We start from the raw sequence: 24,172 nt of genomic DNA, 5'->3' as shown, positions 1-24,172 counted from the left end.
CATACTTTGCAAGTACAGTATTTTAGATGGATTAACGTCATGAGAGTGATCCTGGATTTTGAAACGTGACTTCCAATGTACAAGGTTCTGTTTTTTGCCACACAGAATTTCAGCCATTTGCTTGAGTGATATATAAGAAGATAAAACAAAACAAAACAAACCACGGAACTATTTAAACTTTAAAAATGAGAAGAAATTGAACAAGTTACAAATGAGACATTGTTCTGTACTGTGAATATATATTCTCTTTTTTTTCCCCTCATGTTTCTTTTAAGGTCTCAACCAATTTCTTCTCCAGTCATTCTCCAGTTTGGTCATGCAGAAACTCTTCTACCACTGCTTTCTCTCATGGGCTACTTCAAAGACAAGGAACCCCTGACAGCTTATAATTATAAGGAACAAATGCACCGGAAGTTCCGAAGTGGCCACATTGTACCTTACGCCTCGAACCTGATCTTTGTGCTTTACCATTGTGAGAATGCTAAGACTCCTAAAGAAGAATTCCAAGTGCAGATGTTACTGAATGAAAAGGTGTTACCCTTGGCTCACTCGCAGGAGACTGCTTCTTTGTATGAAGATCTGAAGAACCATTATAAGGACATCCTTCAGGGTTGTCAGAACAGTGAAGAATGTGAATTACCGAAGGTGAACAGCACATCTGATGAGCTGTGAGCAACTGAAGAAAACTTGTAAATCTTAAGCAAACTGTAGGGGTGATTACATGCTTAAGAGGTAGGCAATCCGTTGATTGCAAAAAGCTTTCACATTTTTTTCCATAGAAAAAAATTGGGGGAGGGTGTCTGGACAATATATGTAAGAAATGATTCTTCACTGGAGCAGCTCTTTTAAGGGGAAACATATCTGTCCCAGGCAACAGCTGGCACTGCAGATGTTAACAGAAATAAAATTCTTCCTGCTTACATAGGAAACCTCACACTGAGATAAATTGTGATTTCAAATGATACTTGAAAAAAACCTTTAGTAGCAAAGTAAAATGCTAATTTGCAACTGGTCACGTGGTTGAACTGAACCTGGGGACTTTACCAAATGTGCTACAGTTTGCATTTTCCCCTCAGGTAGGACAGTTGCAGTATTAATTGTCTTTATTATTCAGAAATATTTTGATTATAAGCATAGCATCACTTGGGAAGAAAACATTTTTGTAGATGAGAATTTGAAACTATTATAAAACAGTCTGATTTCAAGATATGTTCACTGAAGCAAGATAAAAAATATTTTTGTTGCTACTATTTATAAAATACTGCGGTACTTTTTCAGTTATTTCCTTAAGCTTCTAGTAAGTCTTGAAAAGTTGTCATAGATTACCATACAGCTTTTACATATATAGCAATGGAAGGACCAACAGAACCAGTAACAAGTCAGATGGATGGAATGAAAACTTTTAAAATTGTTGCTTAGCTATCTTGTTATCACATTGCTCTCTGGCTTTGTATTTTGTTATATGAGATGTATTTTTGGTTGGTTGGGGATTTTTTTTTCCAATAAAAACTTCATTATGGCTTGCTTTGTTTTCATGAAATTGAGCCTATTTTGAAGAAATAGTTGAGTTGTGTCAAATACCATGAGATCTGTTTGCTGTAATAAAATTCTTATGACTTTACTTACCAGAGTTTTTTTTTCTTCCTTTTTTTTTTTTACTGTTCTTGTTACATTTTAAACAGTAAAGGGTTAGAATTTCAAGTAACTACTCAACAATTTCCTCAAATAAATGGATTATAGATAATCCATTTAATTTTAATTCGTGACCACTTAAACTTAATCTTTTAACTTTTATTTTATTTGGAAGGTACAGTTACAGAGAGAGAAGGAATGAGAGAGATCTTCTATTACTTATTGACTCCCCAAATGGCTGCAATAGTCAGAGCTAAACCGAAGTGGAGCCAGGAGCCAGGAGCTTTTTCCAGTCTGCCGTGTGGGTGCAGGGGCACAAGTCCTTGTGTCTTCCTCTGCTGCTTTCCCAGACACATTATTAACAGAGAGCTAATCAAAAGAAGTAAGAGGAAGTGGAACAGCTAGCATTTGAACTGGCACCTATGTGCTATGTCACTTGGAGGTGACAGCTTTACCTGCTATGCCACAATGACAGTGCCCATTGTCGCTGTGAAGATCGTGTATTTAAGGAGCTATTTAGGATTTTTGCTTAAAAACATGATTATTCTTACCAAATAATATGCAGTGAAATCCATTTGCTAGAATCTACTGCAGGAGTTTTTCCGTAGTTTACTCTTGATTGGCCAGCCCATAGGAAAATAAACAAACTAATTGTGTGTGTGTGTGTGTGTGTGTGTGTATGTGTAAATTACCATAACCAGGATTAGGATACTCTACCAAATTTCAGGTGTAAAAAATGAAAAATTTCTTTTCAGCTTCAATAAAAATCAAAATGAAATAGGATTATTTGTGGTCCTGAGAGTTAAAATGTTTTCTGGATGATGTTTAATCAGTTTATTATGTACTTTTTTTTTTATTTTTGTGGCTTTTTTTCTTAGTGATATTATTTACAGATTTAAGGTTAATATTTTTCACATGTTGATACTTTTTTTTTCTGTTGATCATAAAACCTTGTTGCATTCATTCTTGCAAAATAAGACTGGAATACCTTTAAAATTTCATTTGCTGTGGAGTTTATGTGACTTTGCTAATACCTTTTTGAACAGATCTGTAATTCTGGTAGCACTAATCAGTGAGTAAAAGATTCATGGTGGTCCTGGTACTGTAGCCTAGTGGCTAAAGTACTTGCCTTGCATTCACCAGGATTCCATATGGGCACTGGTTCATGTCCCAGTTGCTCCATTCCCTTCCAGCTCCCTGCTTGTGGCTGGGGAAAGCAGTACAGAATGGCCTAAGGCCTTGAGACCTGCACCCATGTGGGAAATCTGGAAGAAGCTCCTGGCCCCTGGCTTCGGATGGGCTCAGCTCCAGCTGCTGTGGCAACTTGGGGAGTAAACTAGTGGATGGAAGATCTTTCTCTCTGTCTCTCCTCCTCTCTGTAAATCTGCCTTTCCAATAAAAATAAATAAAACAAAACAAAAAAACCCAAAAAAGGAAGACTCTTGGCAAGGGCAGACATTTGATACAGAGGTTAGCACTGTGGTGGAGTTGGTCACGTCCCACGTGGGCATGTGCCTGATTGCACACCAGCCTCTGCTCCTGGTTGCAGCTCTCTGCTAATGTGGATCCTGGTAGAAAGTGCTGATGGCTCATGTGGACTGGGCTGCTGCTACTCAACTGGGAGTTCCTGGCTTCAGCTCCACCAAGTCCTCGCAGGGGTCTGTTGGGACATTTGGGGAGTGAGCCAGCAGATTGGAGTCCGCCGTTGCTTTCTGTCTCTCAAAATTCTACATTTTTAAAAATCAAGAGATAAGCTACATTTAAAGATTGCAGTATATTCAAGGATATTTCAAAAAGTATGGGAAATGGAATTAAAAATTTATTGTGATGGGCCTAGCGCAATGATGCAACTGACTAATCTTCTTCAAGCCTCTGGATCTCATATAAGCCAGGGACTCTGCATCCATGTAGGAGACCCGAAGGAGGCTCCTGACTCCTGGGTATGGATAAGCTCAGCTCCAGCCGTTACAGCCACTGGGGGAGTGAACCAGCAGATGGAAGAGCTCTCTCTATTCTCTGTAGATACGACTTTCCAATAAATATAAAATAAATCTTAAAAAAAAGTGAATGAGCATAGTTCTTTTATTAGAAGAGGTTTTCTTCAAAGAACTTAAATTTATAGGGTGTGTGACATTTTAACTGATTTATATCCACTCCTTGAATACTTTATAAAAAGACCACATAAGTTTTATAAAAATTGATTTAATGATTGAATAAGATCATACAGTGATCTTTGATTGTATAAAGACGTGTGATACAATAAGATAGTTCAGGATTGGGGAAGTAAGTATGCCCCCCTTCTGCTAGTGGTGCAAAGGTGGTAATATTACACTGGTACTGTGATTCATATTTAGGAAATGGCTGAAAATGAAGAATCTCATGATGAAAATGTGATCTTACCCAGGATATGAAGAGATGAACTTTGAGAAATGGTTTTTGCCGAAGAAGGATTTTTTTCATAATAGCTGGCCAAATTGCCCAATTAAGGCAATATTTGATCCTTTTTGTTTGTGATATTTTGGTTCATTGCTTAATGTCTGCTGCCATTAGGTGTTTTTCTGTCTAATCTGCGACTTGATGTGTGCATGATATTGTACTTAGTTCATTCTGATTATATCTCTTTGAAGCTTCTGCTATCACACACTCACTTGATAACGTCTTTTTAAATAGTCTTGAACTTAATTTTAACACTGAAAACAAAAATCAATGTGTAAAGAAAAAACGGCTTTGTTTTTTCAGGCGTAATCAACCTTTGCAATAACTCCGAGTGCTTTTCTTTTCCAGCTGCATAACCGATGCCTGTTTTCTGAGGTTTATGAGTTACACACAGCTCAACTAATACATCAAGTATAAATCTTGGGTGCACATTTCTCCAACATGGCATTTCATGTGGTTCATTAATGATCCTTAAAATTTGACTGCCTTTTGCCAACTGTGAGCTAAAACACTGCTATATGATTTGCTCATATCTGGCTTTTGTCTTGAATTTGTATCACAGGATTCTCAGTTCTCTAACCATTCTTTTTGTCTCACACATTTTCTTCCACTCACCTGGGAATCTGTTCTACTCTTAAACTTCTTCTCAACCTGGTCAGCTTTTTTTTTCCTTCTCTCTGTAAGATTTATTTGAAAAATTTATGTAGAGAAGGAGAGAGATCTCCCCATCTGTTAGTTCTCTCTCCAAAGGGCCACAATGCAAGGAGCTGAGCCAGTCTGAATCTGGAAGCCAGGACCTTTCTTTGGGTCTCATGTGGGTGCAGGGGCCCAAGAACTTGAGCCATCCTCTGGTGCTTTCCTGTGCTATAAGCAGGGAGTTGGATTGGAAGCAGTTAGGACCGGAACAGAAGCTCATATAGGATGCTGGCACTTTAGGCGGAGGATTAGCTGGCTGCTTCAATCTGCCAGGAAAAAAAAAAGTCTGTGTTTGTGTTTATGAATGGTTTTGTATGATGGTTTCACTGCATGAAAAGCTGGTAACTTGGCAGGTTAACTTAAAATTTCGAATGTTTTATCGCCATTGAACTAATACATCTTAATATAAAAGTGTTCTGAATTTTATTTTTAAAATTAGTGTTCATTCAAGATTTTCCAGGTACTGTATTCCCAAATATCAAGCCATTCAAACCCAAACAGTTTAGGTTTACACTTTGTGGTACTAGTACAACAAATATGTGTTCACTATAATACAGCTTTCTGATTTGGAGAACACTCCTGATATCATAACAAAGCTTAATTTATAATATTCATTTTACATTATTCCTAAAATAACTAGTGTAAGAAGTTAAGTTAGTATGACAATATGGATTTGTCTTTCCTTTTTTTAAGACTTTATCCTACCAAATTTGATTCTGTGTGTATCTTTGTTGGACATTGAACAGTGGTGGGTGCTTGTGGAAACTTCCAAAAAATTCTTTTGGGAGAAATTGTATGATGTAGATTACTTAAGTGTATTTTGGTGAAACACGTGTAAGAATACATGTAAACAAAAAAGCTCATTAGAGACTTTTTTTTTTGCTCTAATGAGCATTGCTGACCTTGTAAGGCCCATTATTTTCTTTTCCTTATATTTTCCCCCTATTTCTTGCCTTCTTGAGAGAGCAGGAAGAGCAGTCTTGGTGTGACATAACGATGCTTGTTTTTAGTGTGAAGTGTTGCTCCCCTTATACAGATAAGGATGGGAACCTGGTTTTCTATTTTATGTTTTCAGTTATAGTTTGTAGTCTCCTTAATCTACCAAAATGCTACTGACAGTGGAGGAAACAAAACAAAAAAGTGGAATCTCACAGCTTCTCTTGCTGCTTCAGTATGGTGTTACTGAAAAGAGAAACTGAGATCCTTGGCACAAGACATTGAAAAAGTGGAATAGAAGCCAGCAGCCTTTTGCTGTTCCCTTGCTAACCTTATGCGTAGCTCACAGATTGAGATGCACATTCCTTCCATGAGTCTGGCTGAAAGGCTTCAGGTTTCTGTAGCAAGGAAAATGTGATAGCGTTGGCAACCCTGTGGCATTTTTCATAGAGATGCTTCTTTTTGCCTCAGTCACCTCGTGAGGTACGTGGGTCAGTAGTACTTGCTTTTCAAGTCTGGCTGCTGTCAGCTTAGCTCTTGAAAATAGCTAGAAGCGTGACTAGAAGACTCCTCCAGTCCCTTGACCTACCTGATGTTTCAAAGCACTGATTTAACAGATCTGAAAACTCTTCTATTTTATATATTTTATAAGCACCTTTATAGATCTGACTGCATGGACACTTAGCTATTTACTCAAAGAAGGGTGTCTAAAGTCCAAGCTTAAGAGAAAGACCATGTCCCTTACGAAGCAAAATGTAAGAGTGCTTTGTAATTCTCAGTCCTCAACAGTGTATCTAATGTGAATTAGGTTATCTGTAAGTCATGTGTATTAATTAGTCATTGTTACTGGGGAATTACTGTAGATGATGTACTGTTACCTGTTATCCCACTTAACCTTCATAGAATTATGAAGTCAGGAGTAATGAGACACTTTTCAAAAGCACTGTTCAAATTTGTTACAGCAATTTCAGTGGTGGAAGTGGAATTAGGGGCCAGCATTGTGGTGTAGTAAGTAAAGCTGCTACTTATGATGCCAGCATGCTCTACAGGCAGACATTAATTGAAGTCCCAGCTGGTCCACTTTGATCCAGCTGCTTACCTGTGTGCCTGGGAAAGCAATGGAGGAGAGCCCAAATACTTGGGCTCCTACACCCATGTGGGTGACTCAGATCCTGGCTTTGGCCTGGCCCGGTCTTGACTGTTAGGGCTCTTTAGCCAGTAGGTGGAAGGCCCCTCTCTATAACTTTACCTTTCAAATGAATAATTTAAAACTTTAAAGAAGAATTTGGACATGATTTACTTGGAACATTTTGTCTGTAGGTTGTTTCTTCAGTGCTCATCACTGATGTAAAAATACAACTGTTCTTAACATTGCAGTTCTTGTGCTTTTCTGTGGCTCTTGGTCCCAGGTCCTGAGGTCTGAAGTTGTAGTAGGTAGAAAGAAGGAAGTGTGTTATGATCAGAGCCTTGAAGATGGCCCAAGCCAGTCAGTTTCTTCTGTCTCTCTAGGCCCAGCTGACTGCACAATGCACCTGTTCTAGAAGGCTTTCTAATTTAAACAGGAGGGTAGCTGCGTTGATTCTTGTATTTTAGATGATTATTTAAAATTCTATGTGACTATTTCTCTCCCCATGGAGGCGCTCTCTTAACTTTTCCTGGCCCACTCTCCCTGAACATTGCCCACATGTGTCTGTATTCCTCAACTTCTAATAAACCTTACCACTTTCTTCTAAAAATAATCTATTTGAAATAGTCCTAAGCAGATCAAAATTCAGATTCTTTTTGGAAATTCAGTTGTTTGAATTCAGGAGTAATGGGAACTAGAATAATGGCAAATATTTTCCATTGCTTTTATTACAGAACCCTTTTGAGCAGTAATTGTACCTTAAGCATGGTATTGGGTACTGGAAATAAAGTATTTTGTGCCCTCAAATATTTAAGTACATACTGTATTTGCTAATAAGGTGTTAGTCCTGTCTTTGAAACAATACATCTTCAGATATCCTCAGCCGTTGGAAGTTTCCGGATGAATTGTGTACTTGAGTTAGGATTATGTGACTGTGATCTTTGTCACCACTCCCATCTTCATTCAGATAGCACATCTGTCATTTACTTAATCCTAACCCGTGTAGCTTCACTCCTATAACTCGCATATTAAGTCTATAAGCCAGGCTTCCTGAGTATATACACAGTGACAGCTGGCAGATTCTCTACCAGGTATTCACAATGCAGGATTCTAAGCAGGATGGAAAAAGACAATTAACTGCTGCTGACTTGCCAAAGACATATGGCATATGTTATCCCATTGAAGCAGTGTGTACCCCGTTCCATCACATGAACCAAGTACGCCATTTTGGCCATTTTTGCATTAGCAGTGTGTTACAACAAATACCACATGACCACCCTGTTGTTCTATGTCAGCAGAATCTTGTTACAGACATTGCTAGAAAGTATTTCCCCATCAGAGGACCTGACAGTGGAACTTGATCTCTCAGTGATAACATTGCCACTTAAGGTGTGGTATCACCTGGATACTTCAATGTTGATGTCTTCCCTGTACATCTCTTGCTAGTTCATTTTCCTGAACTTTGGTTGGGGTCGGGCAGAGGGAGCTGTTCAGGAAACCTGTTCTTTGTGAGACCTCTGGATTCAGTTACTTCCTCTGTTTTTATGTAGAATCTGCATCCCCCCCCCCATCTCTTTTCTGTTGCTCTGCCTTTCAAACAAAATTGAAAAAATTAAAAAATGGGGCCTGGCGCAATGGCTCAATGGCTAAATCCTTACTTTGCAAGCGCCAGAATTCCTGTCAGTGCTGGTTGATGTCCTGGCTGCACCACTTCCCATCCAGCTCCCTGCTTGTGACCTGGGAAAGCTGTCAAGGATGACCCAAAGCCTTGAGATCTCACACCTGCACAGGAGACCCAGAGGAAGCCCCTGGCTCCTAGCTTTGGATCGGCTCAGCTCCGGCCATTGTGACCACTTGGGAAATGAACCAGAAGAAGGAAAATCTTTGTCTCTCCTTTTTCTGTAAGTCAGACTTTCCAGTAAGGAAATAAATAAATCCTTTTTTTCAAAATGGTTTTTTAAATTATATTTTAAAGAGTTATAGAAAGAAAGGGAATAGACAGAGATCTTGTCTCCACTGCTTCACTCCCTAAATGTTACATCAGCTGGGGCTATATCAGTTTGAAGACAGGAACCCAGAGCTGCTTCTGTGTCTCCCAAGTGGGTATAGTGGGCCAAGCACTTGGGGCATCATCTGCTTTCCCAAGGTGCATCAGCAGTGTATGGGATCAGAAGTGGAATATCCAGGTCTCAAACCAGTCTATGACCTATCCTACCACATTAGCCCCTGTTTATATAATTTTGTTTCTTCTTCTTTTTGTTTCATCTTATTTTCTCTGAATATTGAAGCTAGAAGTAAATGTTTGGTACAGTGGTTAAAATGCTCACAATACAATATTCAGAGTCCTTGAATTTGAGTCCTAGCTCTGCTCCCAGTTCTAGCTTCCTAGTACTGCACATCCTGGCCACCAACAGTGATCACTCAAGTACTGGATTCCCTCCTATCCTTGTGGGAGACATGGATGGAGGTCTGGGCTCCTGGCTGTAGTCTGGCCGAATGCTAACTCTTAAAGCCATTTGGTAAGCAAACCAGCGGATGAGAGAACTCTCTTATGTCTCTTTGTACCTTTCAAATAAAAACTTTTTTTTTTAAGGAAAACTCAAGTTGAATTTTACCTGTTTGATAATTCTAGTTAGAATATTTTTCAGCTTGTTCCATAAAATTAATTTCATCTGGGGCCAGCACCTGGCTCAACAGGCTGATCTTCCACTCTGTGACATCAGTAGCCCTTCTGGGCACCACTTTGTGTCCCAGTTGCTCCACTTCCCATCCAGCTCTTTGCTTATACCTTGGAAAAACAGTGGAGGATGACCCAAAGCCTTGAGACCCCACATCCATGTGGGAGACCTGGAAGACATGTCTGGCTTCAGATCAACTCAGCTCTGGCTGTTATAGCCACTTGGGGAGTGAACCAACAGATGGAAGATATTTGTCTATCTATCCTCCTCCCTGCAAATCTGCCTTTTAAAAAAGGTAAATAAAAAATCTAACTTTATCCAGGACAAATTCATCTTCTCATGTTGTTTTTGTTGCTCTTTTTTCTTAGCAGATTTTGTTTGGAATATCTTTAGCACACTTATTTAGCATACAAATTGTGTTCATCTGTGTCGCCTTTTTCTCTTTCTTTTTCTCACTTCTACCTGTTTAGTGTTTTTATAGTTGCCACAGTCAAGATACCCAGTCTAAAACCCTGTGCTCTGTCACAGCACTGGGGAAGCGTTTCTGTGTCATGAAGCCTTTCCAAGTCACAAGCTTTGACTTCCTAGGCCAGTTTGTTTACTGTTATGCCTTTTAAGGCCTGCTGCTTCCTCTTAATTGGGAATTCCTAAAAGTGGGAGAGCAAGAGGTGGCTTTTTTTCCCCCTATCCTTGGAGTCCCTTGACCCTTCTTTCAAGCAGTGAGTCATTAATTTCCTGTTTCACTTGGGACGTTCATAGATGAGAGACCAGCCACCACTGCCTGCTTCCTAGCCAGAAGCATCAGTTCATTTCACTGTTTACACCCTTAAGGCCCTTGAAATTTTTAAAAAATATATTTGAATTATTACTGTTTGAACAGAGGGGCATGTCAAAGTATGGACTTAGTAGGTCATCTTTCCCAGAAATCGAATTATGTATTTGTAATTTTGGTAGCTACCTCCAAATTGGGAAAAAGTTACTGAACTTCTTCCTCCGTTCATTCATCTGCAAAGACTATTGAACCACTTCTTTGAACTCCGTTCTAATTCTAAATTCTGTAGTGTATGTAACTTACAACCTGAGTACTCAGGTGTGTAGCATAGGGTACTTGGACTCCATGTTCCCTGCTTCCCAACAGCTGTCCTTGCCATAAACAGTGAAGACTCAGAAATTCCAGTCCACAGGCTGACACATCTCCCACCCAGCCCTGTAACCACCAAGTTGGAGAGTTATCCGAATGTCGTTCTGAGTAGCCTTGCTCTTACACCACTTTTCAGTATCTGAAAAGTAAGTTCAGTTGTGATTTCAAAAGTTGAACCTCCATGACTCAGAAGTCAGTTTTCACTGAAGGAACAAAGGGCAGAAATTGAGACAGACACTTTCTAGCAATGATTGTCAGAAACTCAATCTCTGTTTTAATCTTATCTGAAAAGAAATTTCTAAAGGGCATATAGAGTAATTAAAATACACTTGCATCATGAGGTCTGGAGATTTCTTCCCCCTCCCTACCACATATACCTTCTCTAATTCTATTTGTTGTGTTCATGCAGAGGTGCTGGTGGTTGATGTCAGTTTCAAAGCCCAGAAGGAAAAGTAAAAAACATTGGTATTAAGCACATGTAAATTTAAAAAATACTTTTTTATTTGAAAGGCAGATTTCTTTTTTTATAGAGAGAGGAGAAAAAGAAAATAAGTCTTTCATCCAGTGGTTTACTCCCCAGATGGCAGCTATAGCCAGAGCTGATCTGATGCAAACCTGAGCCAGGGCCTTCTTCCTGGTCTCCCATATGGGTGCAGAGTCCCAGGGCTTTTGGCTGTCATCCTCCACTGCTTTGCCATGCCATAAGCAGAGAGCTGGATTGGAAGTGAAGCAGCTATAACATAAACCGGCACCCAAATGGGATGCTAGTGCTACAGGTAGAAGATTAGCTTGCTATACCCCCATGCCAGGCCCCTTACCTGTTTAAACTTGAAAGTTCATCAAGAATAAGTAATAGGGAATTTAAAGGAATAAGCTGAAAAAAATCAGTTGCTTCTATGCCAAGCTCTGCTTCCATCATGCCTCTGTTTACATCAGGGACCTAACTGATAATTTGAGTTGGTTTGGTAAAAATCATCTGGTAGATCATCTTTTTAAAAAGTTTCTTTTTTTTTTTTTTTTAATTTGAGAAGGAAACAGAGTACCTACACACTGGCTTACTCCCCACATGCCCACAGCAGCTGGCAGTGAAGAGAGAGTAAAACCAGGGCTGGGAATTCAACCCAAGTCTCCCATAAGGATGGCAGGATATCAACTATTTGAGTCATCATCGCTGCATCCCAGGGTCTGCATTAGTCAGAGGATGTAGTAAGGAGCTAGAATCTGGAGTTGTGCTTGGGCATTCGGATGTGGCATGCTACAATCCTAGCTGCTAGGCCAAATGCTGGCCTCTAGTGGGGCACCTCCTGTCTCTAGAATTCAGACTTCATTTCCACGTAGTGCTTTTGAGTAGATTATTAATGATGTTGACTAATCTTGTGCTAAAAATCTTGCTGCATGGGCCCGGCGCGGTGGCGCAAGTGGTTAAAGGTCCTCACCTTGAACGCCCGGGATCCCATATGGGCGCCAGTTCTAATCCCAGCAGCCCCGCTTCCCTTCCAGCTCCCTGCCTGTGGCCTGGGAAAGCAGTCGAGGACAGCCCAAAGCTTTGGGACCCTGCACCCGCGTGGGAGACCCGGAAGAGGCTCCTGGCTTCGGACTGGCATAGTATCGGCCTGTTGCGCTCACTTGGGGAGTGAATCATTGGACGGAAGATCTTCCTCTCTGTCTCTCCTCTCTGTATATCTGCCTTTCCAATGAAAAAATAATAAAAATAAATCTTTAAAAAAAAAATCTTCCTGCTTGGGATGGAAAGCAGGCAATTAATTTTTCAAAGCACACAAGTATGGATCATCTGACTGAATCTGAAACTGTCCTGTCTTATGAAAACTACTTCCTCTCTCCTTTTATATCAACTGATTTCCTACTTGGGGCTTAATGACACTCCAGTGATGTCTAGAGCTTATTGTGACTCAACTGAGAGAGAAGAGGCTTCTGTCTCTTCACAGTCCACACTCAAGCCTGCCGGCAACCACTTTGTATTCCCACCTGTGACAACAGTGGAAACAAGCAAGAACACCTCCCAAGCTCTTGGTATTTCTCTGGGTTGTATGTGCTGGCTGTGGCTATCTAATTGTCCTTCACTTTCCTTCCCTCTCTTCTGCTTCCCACCTTGCTACAGTTTGGGCTGAGGTCTGATGCAGTTCTGCTCTGACAGAGTGAGGAGCAAATTTAAGGTGCGAGGCATCAAGCGTGTGAATCTTCTTGATTGAAAGATTGGTAAGGTTTCAGTCTCTACCACATGTGCACAGATTAGAGGCTCAATGAAAGGAGTCAAATGAACTGAACAACCTGAAGATCTAAGCTCAGCTGGGTAGTTGCTCTTGACTGTGTTCTGATGTTCTGTCTCTCTGAGTTGCTGCTCATTCCTTGAGCTCTAGGCGAGGATCATCCACATCCCTTCTGTGAATAAGCTGCTTCTTTGCCAACTTGATAGTTCTTCCTAGATACCCTTTTCTTAATTGTTGGAGCCAGAGAAACCAGAGTGCGGGTTTTGGGAGGAAGGACCTTCGGCAGTGCAGCGGGGAAGCGGGTAGGTGTTGGCTCTAGGTCTGCCTTAGTGCAAAATGCATAAAGATCTTCTGAACTGGTCAGCCCAATCCACCAGGCCTGTGCAAGGATTTGGTCCAAGGTCTTCTAACACGCATTTGGCTAGTCTTTGTGCTTTTGCTTTAGTTTCTTTCAAGAACCTAAAGTGGGAAGGACTGCAAGGCCAGAAACCAGGAAGGAGAGAAACTTTGGGAATCCTGAGTCTCCGCCATCCATTCTGCTCTGTGTAAATCTCTGTGCCTTTTTCGTATGACTTACATTATTCATGGAAGTCTGGGGAAGGCTGTGGGCAGATGCTGACACATCATCCATCTCCTTTTTATTTCAGTCATGCTTAGATCAAGGAAGAATAGCAAGAGGATCTAATGGGCTTCTTGATCCACACAGTAACCTAGGAGATAGATATGGTAATTATCTCCCTTTACAGATGAGCGAAATGAGACTTGAGGAAAAGAAAACACTGTGTTGACAGGAAAGATTAAGTCTAGGAGCCAAATTTCTGCAATCTGACTATGGAGCAAGCATTCCCATCCATCGTGTTTGTCTTCCTTCTCCCCATGTACGTTCTGGCAGCCCAAATTAAAGAGAAAAAAAAGTATCAGATTCTTCAAAGAGTGATGATAATGATCCAGGAAATGCAAGCTTTCCAGATGAACATGCATACCATAGCTAACTGTGGGTAGAGTCAAGGAAGTTGAGCAAGAGGAAGTTTTTTAAAGGAAAAAATGAATAGAATTACAGTTGATATTTTGGAACTACTATTTGGGCCCCTCCATGAGTAGTCAGTATGACGTTAGTCTGAGATTGAAGAGTTGCAAGACAGGTGTCTTCTGGCACTTTTCCTGTGTGAGGATGTGGTGACTGCTGTGCAAACTTGTAGTTCTAACAACATGTTCTGGGATAGTTACTATCAGGCATTCATGCATAAGAACCCTACTTTTGTAAACCTCAAGCTTCTGGTTATTATGTTTTTAGGGTTGACACAAAGGACTCCATTTTGGATCTTAAGGCTTGTATAGCCTTCCCTTTCACAATACTGGGAAACAGCAAATGGCATTCTTACAGCGGCCCCTGGCTGGCTGACATCCAGAAGGAATTTGCTTCTGAGGGTGGAAAAAAGTCTCTGTGCCTTGAGGAACACCAATCTCTACACAGTTGCTATTTAGAATCCCATTAGACTTCTTCTTGACTTGAAGCTTTGTTCAATATAACAGATGACTGTGTCCATTCAGTTCCTCAGTGTGAAAGAATAAGATGTTTTCCTGAATGATTGTGTATGCTTCTGCACTTTCACCTAAGGATAGATGCCATTTGGATCTCATCACTATTTGTTTTAACAGAAATGCTCTAGGTCTGAGTTTCACAGTGGGTTAATAATTTCTAACACTTTCTGACTAGCATATGTTTTATAGCAACCTCTTGTAGCATATATATATATAATTGTAGAAAGGTTATTAGCTCACTGGTATGGGGTTTTTAAATTTTGTTTTGTCTTGTTTTTGTTTGTTTTTCTGTTTAAAAAAATTTTCCCCTGGAAAAGTGGAGGAAGTGAGAGTAGAAGAGAGACAGCCAACCATAGTGCCCCTCCACTGGTTTACTTTCTGAATGCCCACAACAGGCAGGGGTGCGCCAGTGCTGGAACTGGGGGCTAAGTTCAGGCTTCCCATTTTGTGGCAGGAACCAAGTGCTTGAACCACTACTACTGCCTCCCAATGTCTGGAAGCTGGGACCAGGAGCTAGAGCTGGACATTGAACCAGGTTTTCTGTGGAATGAGGCTATCAGAGCCACTAGACTAAACACATGCCCCCAGTAATTATTTTTATCTGGAAAGTATCAGCTCGAGTGGAAAAAACGAATGGTTGTAGAAAGAGAGAGAGAATGTTGTCAGCCAAGGGACAAGACTACTGTATTTCTTTTTATTAATTAATCAGGTGCCCTTGGAAAATCATTAATGTCTCTCCCTAAAGGAGAAAAGACACAGAAAATCCTTGTATTCATTTAGAATTATAGTGATGCTTTAGATGTTTTGTAGAAAACTGTAGAATATTCAAGAAAATAATAATAATAACTTTATATGGCAAACACATCTTTAGCATATAAAGTGACTTCATTTTTCACACTAAATGTGCTTCTGAAAATGACTGTTTTGAATTTAGCTAAGCTAAAAAGGGGAGGCTGATTTTTTTTCCAGTGCTCCCTCTTTGCATTCCAGTTACTTATGAATATTTACTAAAGCTAGTTCATTCTCAAATGCTATGTACAGAGCCTGATGTGATGGCACAGCTGGTTGATCCTCCCCTTGCAAGCACTGGGAGCATCTGTGGGTGCCAGTTCATGTCCCAGCTACTTCACTTCCCTTCTAGCTCCCTGCTTGTGGCCTGGGAAGGTGGTCGAGGATGGCCCAAGCCTTGGGACCCTGCACCCATGTAGGAGATCTGAAGGATGCTCCTGGCTTCAGATCAACTCAGTTTTGGCCATTGTGCCCATTTGGGGAGTGAACCAGTGGATGGAAGATCTATGTTTCTGTGTCTCCTTTTTTTCTGTAAATCTGCTTTTCCAATAAAAATAAATCTTTTTGAAAAGTTATATTCAAGGTAGCTATGCAATCACATATTATGACTGTGTCAAAGGTCACAGAATGACAGCATCCTGATGTACTTGGTAATATTGTTTCCACATTAAATAGCAAAAAGATTTTAGTTTCTGGGTTAAAGCTCAGCTTTTGATATCCATTTTCTGATGATATTTTTCAGACAGCCAGGAGCAATTTTCATTGTCTTCTAGTTGGTGATTCCATAGGAGTTCATCTAAATTGTATGTGCAGAATTTGGATTTCATCTTTTAGACTTTTGCTGAGTGCTTACTGAGGCTCCACTCTCATTGAAGGCACTGGAAAAGTAATGTATGTGTATATACATTTTTTTGTTGTTGGTTCATCTGCTAATGGATACCTTAGCCAAGTAGATCTTGGCTATTATTTATATAGTTCAGTAAATAAACATATGAATGCAGCTGTATCTTTGATATTCTGATTTCATTTTCTTTGGACATATATCTGTTGACAGGATAGCTGTATCATATGGTAGCTCCATTTTCAGTTTTTGGAGACACCTCTATCATTTTCCCTATGGGCTGTATTAATTTATACTTCCACCAGCTGTCATAAGTGTTCACTTTTTTTCTCCACATTCTTTCTTGCATTTGTTATTTTTAATTTTATTTGGCCTTTTTAAAAAAAAAATTTGAGAAGCAGAGATGGAAAGAAGGATGGAGGCAAGGAAGGAGGTAAAGAAAGTGCACTTTTCCACTTGCTGTTGTACTCTTCAAATGCTTACAGTGACCAGGACTGACAGGGCTGGGAACTCAATCCGCATCTCCCATGTGGCGAGCAGGCACGCCGTCATGGAGCCACGAGGTTATGCCGTCTTAGATCTGTGGTAGCAGGAAATTGGAATCCAGAATTGAGCCAGGACTTGAACCCAGCCGTTCTGATGTGAGGCCCAGGGGTCCTAACCATTAGACCAAAAACCTGATGTGTGGAATTTGTTTTGCTTTGTTTTAGTCCCTATCATTTCCTATGTTCCAACCTGAATGGTATGATATTTCACTGTGTTTTTTATTTGCTTCCCTTTGATGATTGTGTTTAACTTTTTGATATATAATTGGTTCTTTTTTAAAAATGGTTATTCAGATCATTGGCATATTTCTAACCACTTATTTATTCACTTACTTACTGTTGAGTTTTGGGAGTTCTTTATATATTCTGAGTGTTAATCTCCTGTCAGATGAACAGTCTGCAGATGTTTTCTCTCCCTCTGCAGAGGCACTTTAGTTTGCTCTTTTCTTATAGGTTTAGTTTTGCTTTTGGTGACTTTGTTTTTGGGATCTTCCCCCACACACCCCAAAAAAGAGTAATTTCTGTGCCGATATTTTGAAGTATTTCTACTGAGTTTTCTTCCAGTGATTTCATAGTTTTATATATTTTATCCATTTAATTTAATTTTTATATAAGGTATTGCAAAATTTCACTAAAAAATAATTTGTGATAAAAGGGAGACTTTGGGGCCCAGCACAGTAGCTTAGTAGCTAAAGTCTTTGCCTTATATGTGGTGGGATCTCATGTGGGAACTGGTTTGCATCCCAGCTACTTCACTTCCTTTCTAGCTCTGTACTTTTGGCCTGAAAAAGCAGTGGAGGATGACCCAGAACCTTTGACCCTGCATCCATGTGGGAGACCCAGAAGAATCTCCTGGCTCTTAGCTTCGAATCGACTAAGCTCAGCTCCATTGCAGCCACTTGGGGAGTGAACCAGTGGATGGAAAATCTTTCTCTCTGTCTCTCCTTCTCTCTGTAAGTCTGCATTTCCAATATAAAAAAAAACTTTAAAAAATTATTTTAGGAAAGGGAAACTTTGGTTGGAATTGCACTGAATCTGTAAATTGCTTTGGGTACTTTAACGATTTTCATTCTTCCAATCCATGAACATGGAAGATTTTTCCTTTTTTGGGTACCTTCTACTTATTTCCTTGATGTTTTGTAATTCTCATTATATAGATCTTTCATATCCTTGGTTAAATTTATCCTATGGTGTTAAAATTTTCTGTAGCTAATATAAATGTACCAGTCTAACAAGTTCTTTCTTAGCCATGCTACTGTTTGTGTAAGAAAGGCTCTTGGTTTGTGTGAATTTTACATCCGGCAACTTTGTCAAACTGTCTTATGACTTAATAATCTCTTAGTGGAGTCTTGTGCTTCTCCTACGTATAGATTCATGTTATCTCTAAACAGAAATAATTTGACTTCCTTTTTTACTGTTTGTATCCTTCTGATTTCTTTTTGCTCTCTAATGGCTTTAAAATTTCCATTGAATAGTAACGGTGAAAGTGGATATGCTTATCTGGTTCTGGATCTTAGGGGAACTGATTCTGCTTTTTCCCTATTAATATGGTACTGGCTCTGAGTATGTCTTACTTGTGCCTTAATTGTGCTGAGGTATGTCCCTTCTATACACGATTTGCTTAGGTTTTTTTTTTTTTAAGATTTATTTATTTTTTACTGGAAAGTCAGGATACAGAGAGAGAGAGAGACAGAGAAGAACATCTTTTGCCTGATGTTTCACTCCCCAAGCAGCTACAACAGCTGGAGCTTAGCCAATCCGAAGCCAGGAACCCGGAGCCTCTTCAGGGCCTCCCATGCAGGTTCAGGGTCCCAAGTCTTTTGGCCTGTCCTCAACTGCTTACCTAGGCCACAAACAGGGAGCTGGATGGGAAGCGGAGCTACCAGGATTAGGACCGGTGCCCACATAGGACCCTGGCACATTCAAGACAAGGACTTTAGCCACTAGGCTACTGCGCTAGGCCCAAGGATGCTGTATTTTATCAAATGTTGAGTCTGTATCTATTGAGATAGTCATATGGTTTTTATTCTTCAGTTTATTAGCATGATATATCACATTTATTGCTTTATATGTGTTGAACCATCCTTGCATCGCACATGTGAATCCTACTTGGTCTGGGTGAATTATCTTCTTAGGTGTTGCTGGATTCAGCTAGCTAGTATTTATGCAGGATGTTAACATCTATGTTCATCAGAGATATTGGTCTGTAGCTGTCTTTCTTTCTTGTATCTTGTGGTTTTGAAACTAAGGCGATTCTGGTCTCACAGAAGGAGTTTGGGGCATTCCTTCCCTTTCAATGGTTTTAAATAGTTTAGGAGTTGGGATTAGTTCTTCAAAACTTTGGTAGAATTCAACAGTGAAGCCATCTGATCCTTGGTTATTGGTCTGTTCAGATTTTTGCTGTTTTCAAGTCTTAATTTGAGTAAAATTGTATTTATCCCAGAAATCTATCCATTTCTGTGATATCAGTCAAAATACTTAGGCCATTCTTATCAGATATAGAAGTTAAACGGGAACACAAAAGACCCTGAATAACTAAGGCAATCTTAAAAACAATAAAAACAAAACTGAAGGCACCGCGTTACCAGATTTCAAGATACAATACAGAGCAGTGATAATCAACCCAGCCTGATACTAGCATAAAAATAAACATGTGGACCAATGAAACAGATTAGAGATCCTAGAAATTAATCCACATGAAGAGATAAAATCACTCCCTTAGCAAAGGACACTCTCCTCAACAAATTGTGTTGGGAAAATTGGATCTCCTCATACAGAAATATGAAACAGAACCCAGGTGATATACACTCTGCATAAAAATCAACTCACAATGGGTCAACTGTATTTGTAGTAGTTGTATAAAATATAGGAGACAGTGTAAAACTTTTGTGGAATGGTGGGGGAATTTTAACTTTTTAAAATTAATATTCTGTGGAGATATTAGAATAATACCAGAAGCAAAATCAGAGAAACTTACTGTTGTCTTTAAACTCCCAAAAATGTTCACATCACAATCCCCTGAAACCTGTGAATCTGTTAGGTTACATGGCAGAGAGAATTAAGACAGCCAATGGAATTAATTTTTTCTTAATTTTTTTATCTTTTAAAATTTATTATTATTACCATTTTATGACATTTCCCTTATTCCCTCTCCAGTTCTACCCACCCCCGCAACCGAGTTCCCCTGCATTCATACTCAGTCATATGTCCATCGTTGCAGGCATGGACAATGGCAGAGAGTCTAGCATCCTATTGTCAAGATATAGTAAACAGTTTCATTGTAAGCCCATCTTTGTCTGGAAGTGGAGATGTATACTACATTATATCCTCACATCTAGATATTAGTCTCCATTACACAGTTACTGTACATCCCCTTAAATGAAAAGTCACAATACAAAATCAACAACAGGAAGAAAAATAGAAAGTTACAATGCCATGAAGTTAAATAACATATTACTAGATAGGACAGTTTCCATTAAGCAGCTACTATACATCTGGTAAAATGAAAAAGCCACAAAACAAAATCAACAACAGGAAGGAAAAAGAAATGAACAACACCATGAAGTAAAATGACATGTTACTGAATGACTAATGTGTCACTGAAGAAATGAAAAAGAAAATCAAAAACCTTCTTGAAGACAATGATGCTACTATTAAGTTTTCATCAACAACTTTAGAGAGGCGGATTAGCTTCATTATCCAGGTAGGCCCAGTACAGTCACAGGGGTCCTTAAATACGGAAGAAAGAAGCCTTAAGAAAGCTCAGAGTGTTGAGAGGGGATAAGCACTGCACTAGCTGCTGCTGGCTTTGAAGACTGAAAAGTCCATGCGTTAGAATGGTGGGTGACCTGTAGAAGCAGGAGACAGCAAGAAAACAGGTTCTCCTAGAGCTTCAAAAGCATTTGTTAATGTCCCGAACTATGGCAGACTTCAGGCTTCCAGAAAGGTAAGAAGATAAGTATGAAATGTTTGAAGCCACCATAGTTGTGCTATCTTTTGAGGGCAGTAATAGAGGATTAATCTACGTATGGCCAGAGATAAAATATATCTTTTTATATATATATAGCTCTACAGATGACCTAATAGGCCAGTTGTGTCAAAGATGAAAGACAGTGAGATTCAAAACAGTCAAACCAATGGTGGTGTGCTCACTGACCCTTTAATGTAAGGATTTCATGGTGTGCCACCTGACAACATTCACTTTGTACATGGCATAAAGATGAGAGGCAAGTCTAAGAAATTATCAGAGCTATCAGATGTAACTTCTTACGAAATTGGAGTTTTTAGCTTTCTGGGATTCAAACTGCTTTATCAGGAATCACTTCAACAATCCAAACATAGATGCTATCTTGTTTTTTCCATCAGCCCTCCTTCCTACACATAATGAGATAAAGAAAGTTTGGGGTTATGCCTACTTTTATTTTTTTGTTGATCACTTGTTTTTTAAAAACACTTCAAAAATGAAAAAAAAGTAACAAGTTCATTTTTTCCCATGGAGTTTTTCTTTTGCTAGATTTGTGATGGCTGTTGAGTTCTGCACACTGTGGTACTGCTTCATACCAGGAAAGTTTTCTGTTGTTAATTTATTGCTTCTGTTTGTTCTGGCTGGTGTTTTAGGAATAAATATTATCTTTCTGTTGAGTCTCTACTCTGTGGTCCACATTTTTCTCATATTTTCAGCTCTTTTTTTCCTCACACTTCTTGGGAGGTCTTCTCAAACATATTCTTCAAGTCACTGCCTCAGTTCTTCCCCATCTGTAGGATGAGTTAATTTTGATTGTGCTTATAGTTTCTTAAAACAGTCACATCTTTATCTCATGTAGTTCTTTTGATCTCTAATTTCACTTTTGCTCTATCTGTTCTTATCCATCTCTTATTTTAAAAAATGTACTTTTTCCTAAATGTTGGTAGTGCACACCTGATGTTTCCAGGAATATATGTACTATATTTCTTTGAGAAGTAATTTCCAAACATGTGTTTCTCTGAAAATTTTGAATGGTGCAGGCCTTTTAAGATGCCACTTGGATATTTTTTAAAAAGATTTATTATGTTTTTTTATTGGAAAGTCAGGTATACAGAGAGGAGGAGAGACAGAGAAAATTGTCCATCTGATGATTCACTCTTCAAGTGGATGCAACAGCTGGAGCTGAGCCGATTCAAAGCCAGGAGCCCAGAACCTCTTTCGGGTCTCCCATGCAAGTGCAGGGTCCCAAGGCTTTTGGGCTGTTCTTGACTGCTTCCCCAGGCCATAAGCAGGGAGCTGGAATTAGATCCAGTACCCATATGGGATCCCAGCATGTGTAAAGTGAGGACTTTAGCCACTAGGCTACTGCACTGGGCCCGCCACTTGGATCTTAACCTGGTTCTTAAGACCTGGTTGCTCTGTTTCTGATCCAACTTTCTCATGTGCACACATGTACCTGAGCAGATGATTATTCAAGCACTTGGATCTCTGCCCTCCATATGTGAGATTTGGATTGAGTTTTAGGCTCCTGGCTTTGGCCCCACTTAGCCCCTGACTATTGCAGGCATTTGGTGGTAAATCAATCAGTGGGAGATCTCCTTCAAAAAAATAAACATAAATACAAATTTTTAAAAATAGATAACTTTGAGTGCCAGAGTAACTTGTTTATGTTTTATAATGTTTTGTAGGCTTCTGCCATCACTTTTTAAGTATCAGCTATCCTTGAAGAAGAACTTTGTTTAATGTTGGTAAATGCCTATTGTCATGGGGAAGCAGTCAATGTTTAGAATCCTCCATTTGCATCTCAGATTGGGAGAGTGGGTTTGTAAAGCACCAAGCTCAACCTCAGACAGCTTATTGCTGTTTATTTATTCTGCATCTGTTCACTGGAAGGTATAGAGCGCTTGCACCTCAAGAGCTAGGACTTCTGGTCTTGAAAACTGCTTCTTCTTTATTTTGGGGGAGAATAATCCTAGTCATTCTGTAGCATCTCTTATTGGCCCCGTCCCCCCACTTAGAGCCCTTCCTTTATGCCCCAGGCTTTGGTCAAGGACATCCTTCCCACATCTGGTTGAGGGCTACGTTGTGCCTCTGGACCTAATGCCACAGTAACTTCTCATTTCCTTTCTTTGGGTTCATGAGCATTTTAATGGGAAGAAGATGAAAGGCAATCAGTGTTGCTTGGTTTCTGCCCTGCAGAAGTCCTGGCCCGCGATAATGGAAGCTTTCCTGCTGGGCTTTCAGAAACGCCCCACTTTCTAACTTGCCCCTGCTCCAAAATCTGAGTCGTGTGCTCAGCTCTACCCGCTTCTTCCCCTTCGCTCTGTAATGACACCCTCATGTCACAGTCCCCTCAACCCCTTCACACAAATCCCTCAGCTTGGACTTCTGCAAAGCTGGGTCTGAGCTGGAGATCAGAGTTCAGGAGTTTACCAAGGAGTGCCTGTGGTCTGCACCTGTGGACAGGATAACAGGAAGCAAAATCAGGCAGAATTTGAACTGAGATACAGTCCCAATAAAGGCCTGACGCAATCTCATTGGGAACCCTGAGGTGAGGATGACCTTTTAGATAATCCTGGTTTGGACAAGGTATCCGGAACGTCATGTTCTCAAATAATCATTCTTTAGATTTAGATTGTCCCTGGAGGAGGCAGAGTTGTGGACTGAAGGACTTGAGTGCTATTGCAGTGTCTGTCTTCATGTCATTGGGCAAGATTGCCCAGTACTTTGGCCTTTTGGGTCATAAGGACATGAGCTAAATATAACAGAACACCACTCTGCATTGTGTTGATTAGTATACAAAAGCAAGATTGTAAACTTCTTATAATAAATTTTAGTAAGATAATAACCAGATAACCTTAAATTAGAAAAAGAATTTTTATATTACTTCAGGCTAAAAGCAGTTTTTGTAATAACTGGTGAATGAATACGGAGTAGCTCTAGATAAATTCATCCTCCAACAGGAATTGGTTAAAGCCATCTGGGGATTCAACTGCTTTGAGATGTGATGAAGAGAATTTGAATTTTCATAGGATTTATGCTGTCTCATCTGCCTAGATGTTAAATGAGGCTCTGACAGCAAAATGATCATAAACTTTCGTTGCCCCTGTAACAGTCTTATTTTATTCAACTGTAAGAGGAAATCACCCATTTGTGAGTGTCAGCACAGCCACAGTGGTTGAAAACTGATTTGGTTAATTGGTATATGCTTCCTCAGATACTGCCTAGTGATGACAGTAGTGCAAGCCGAGAGTTACAAACGCATACACCTGTAGAAACCAAGGAGCTGCATAGTGATGGCAGGTGTCAGTGGAAGACTGAAGATGGCCGTAGGGTGAACGTTTGGTGCAGGGGTTATAATAGCGCTTAGGATGCTCACATCCCATCCCATACTAGATTGCTCAGGTCCGAATCCCAACCTCATGTCTAGCTTCCTGACAGTGCATACTTGGGAGGCCAGCAGGTAAAGGCTTGAATAACTGGGTCCCTGTCAGGCATGTGGGAGACCTGGTTTCTGGCTTTTTCCTAACTCAGTCCTAATTGCTTTGGACAAAGAGGAGTAAACTATTGGAAGAAGGATCTCTGACTCTCTCTGCCTTTCCAATTAATAAAAGTCAT

The 24,172-nt window shown here is 39.9% G+C and overlaps 1 protein-coding gene across 5 annotated transcripts in view; it reads left to right on the top strand.

The window, feature by feature from the left end:
- The window catches only part of MINPP1 (multiple inositol-polyphosphate phosphatase 1), a 41,029-nt gene extending 39,408 nt beyond the window's left edge, over positions 1 to 1,621 (top strand). For all 5 annotated transcript variants that reach the window (XM_040975770.1, XM_040975767.1, XM_040975766.1 and 2 more), the window contains one exon: positions 276 to 1,621. In XM_040975770.1, the coding sequence (XP_040831704.1) occupies positions 276 to 672 (397 nt within the window). In that variant the 3' untranslated portion in view covers positions 673 to 1,621. The remainder of the gene's footprint in view (positions 1 to 275) is intronic.
- Positions 1,622 to 24,172: the final 22,551 nt, after the last annotated feature.

The sequence above is a fragment of the Ochotona curzoniae genome, unplaced genomic scaffold, assembly GCF_017591425.1.
Source record: "Ochotona curzoniae isolate NIBS_2020 unplaced genomic scaffold, NIBS_Ocur_1.0 contig_2692, whole genome shotgun sequence".
In the NCBI taxonomy this organism is placed as follows: domain Eukaryota; kingdom Metazoa; phylum Chordata; class Mammalia; order Lagomorpha; family Ochotonidae; genus Ochotona; species Ochotona curzoniae.
This window is presented reverse-complemented; position numbering and strand designations above follow the sequence as displayed.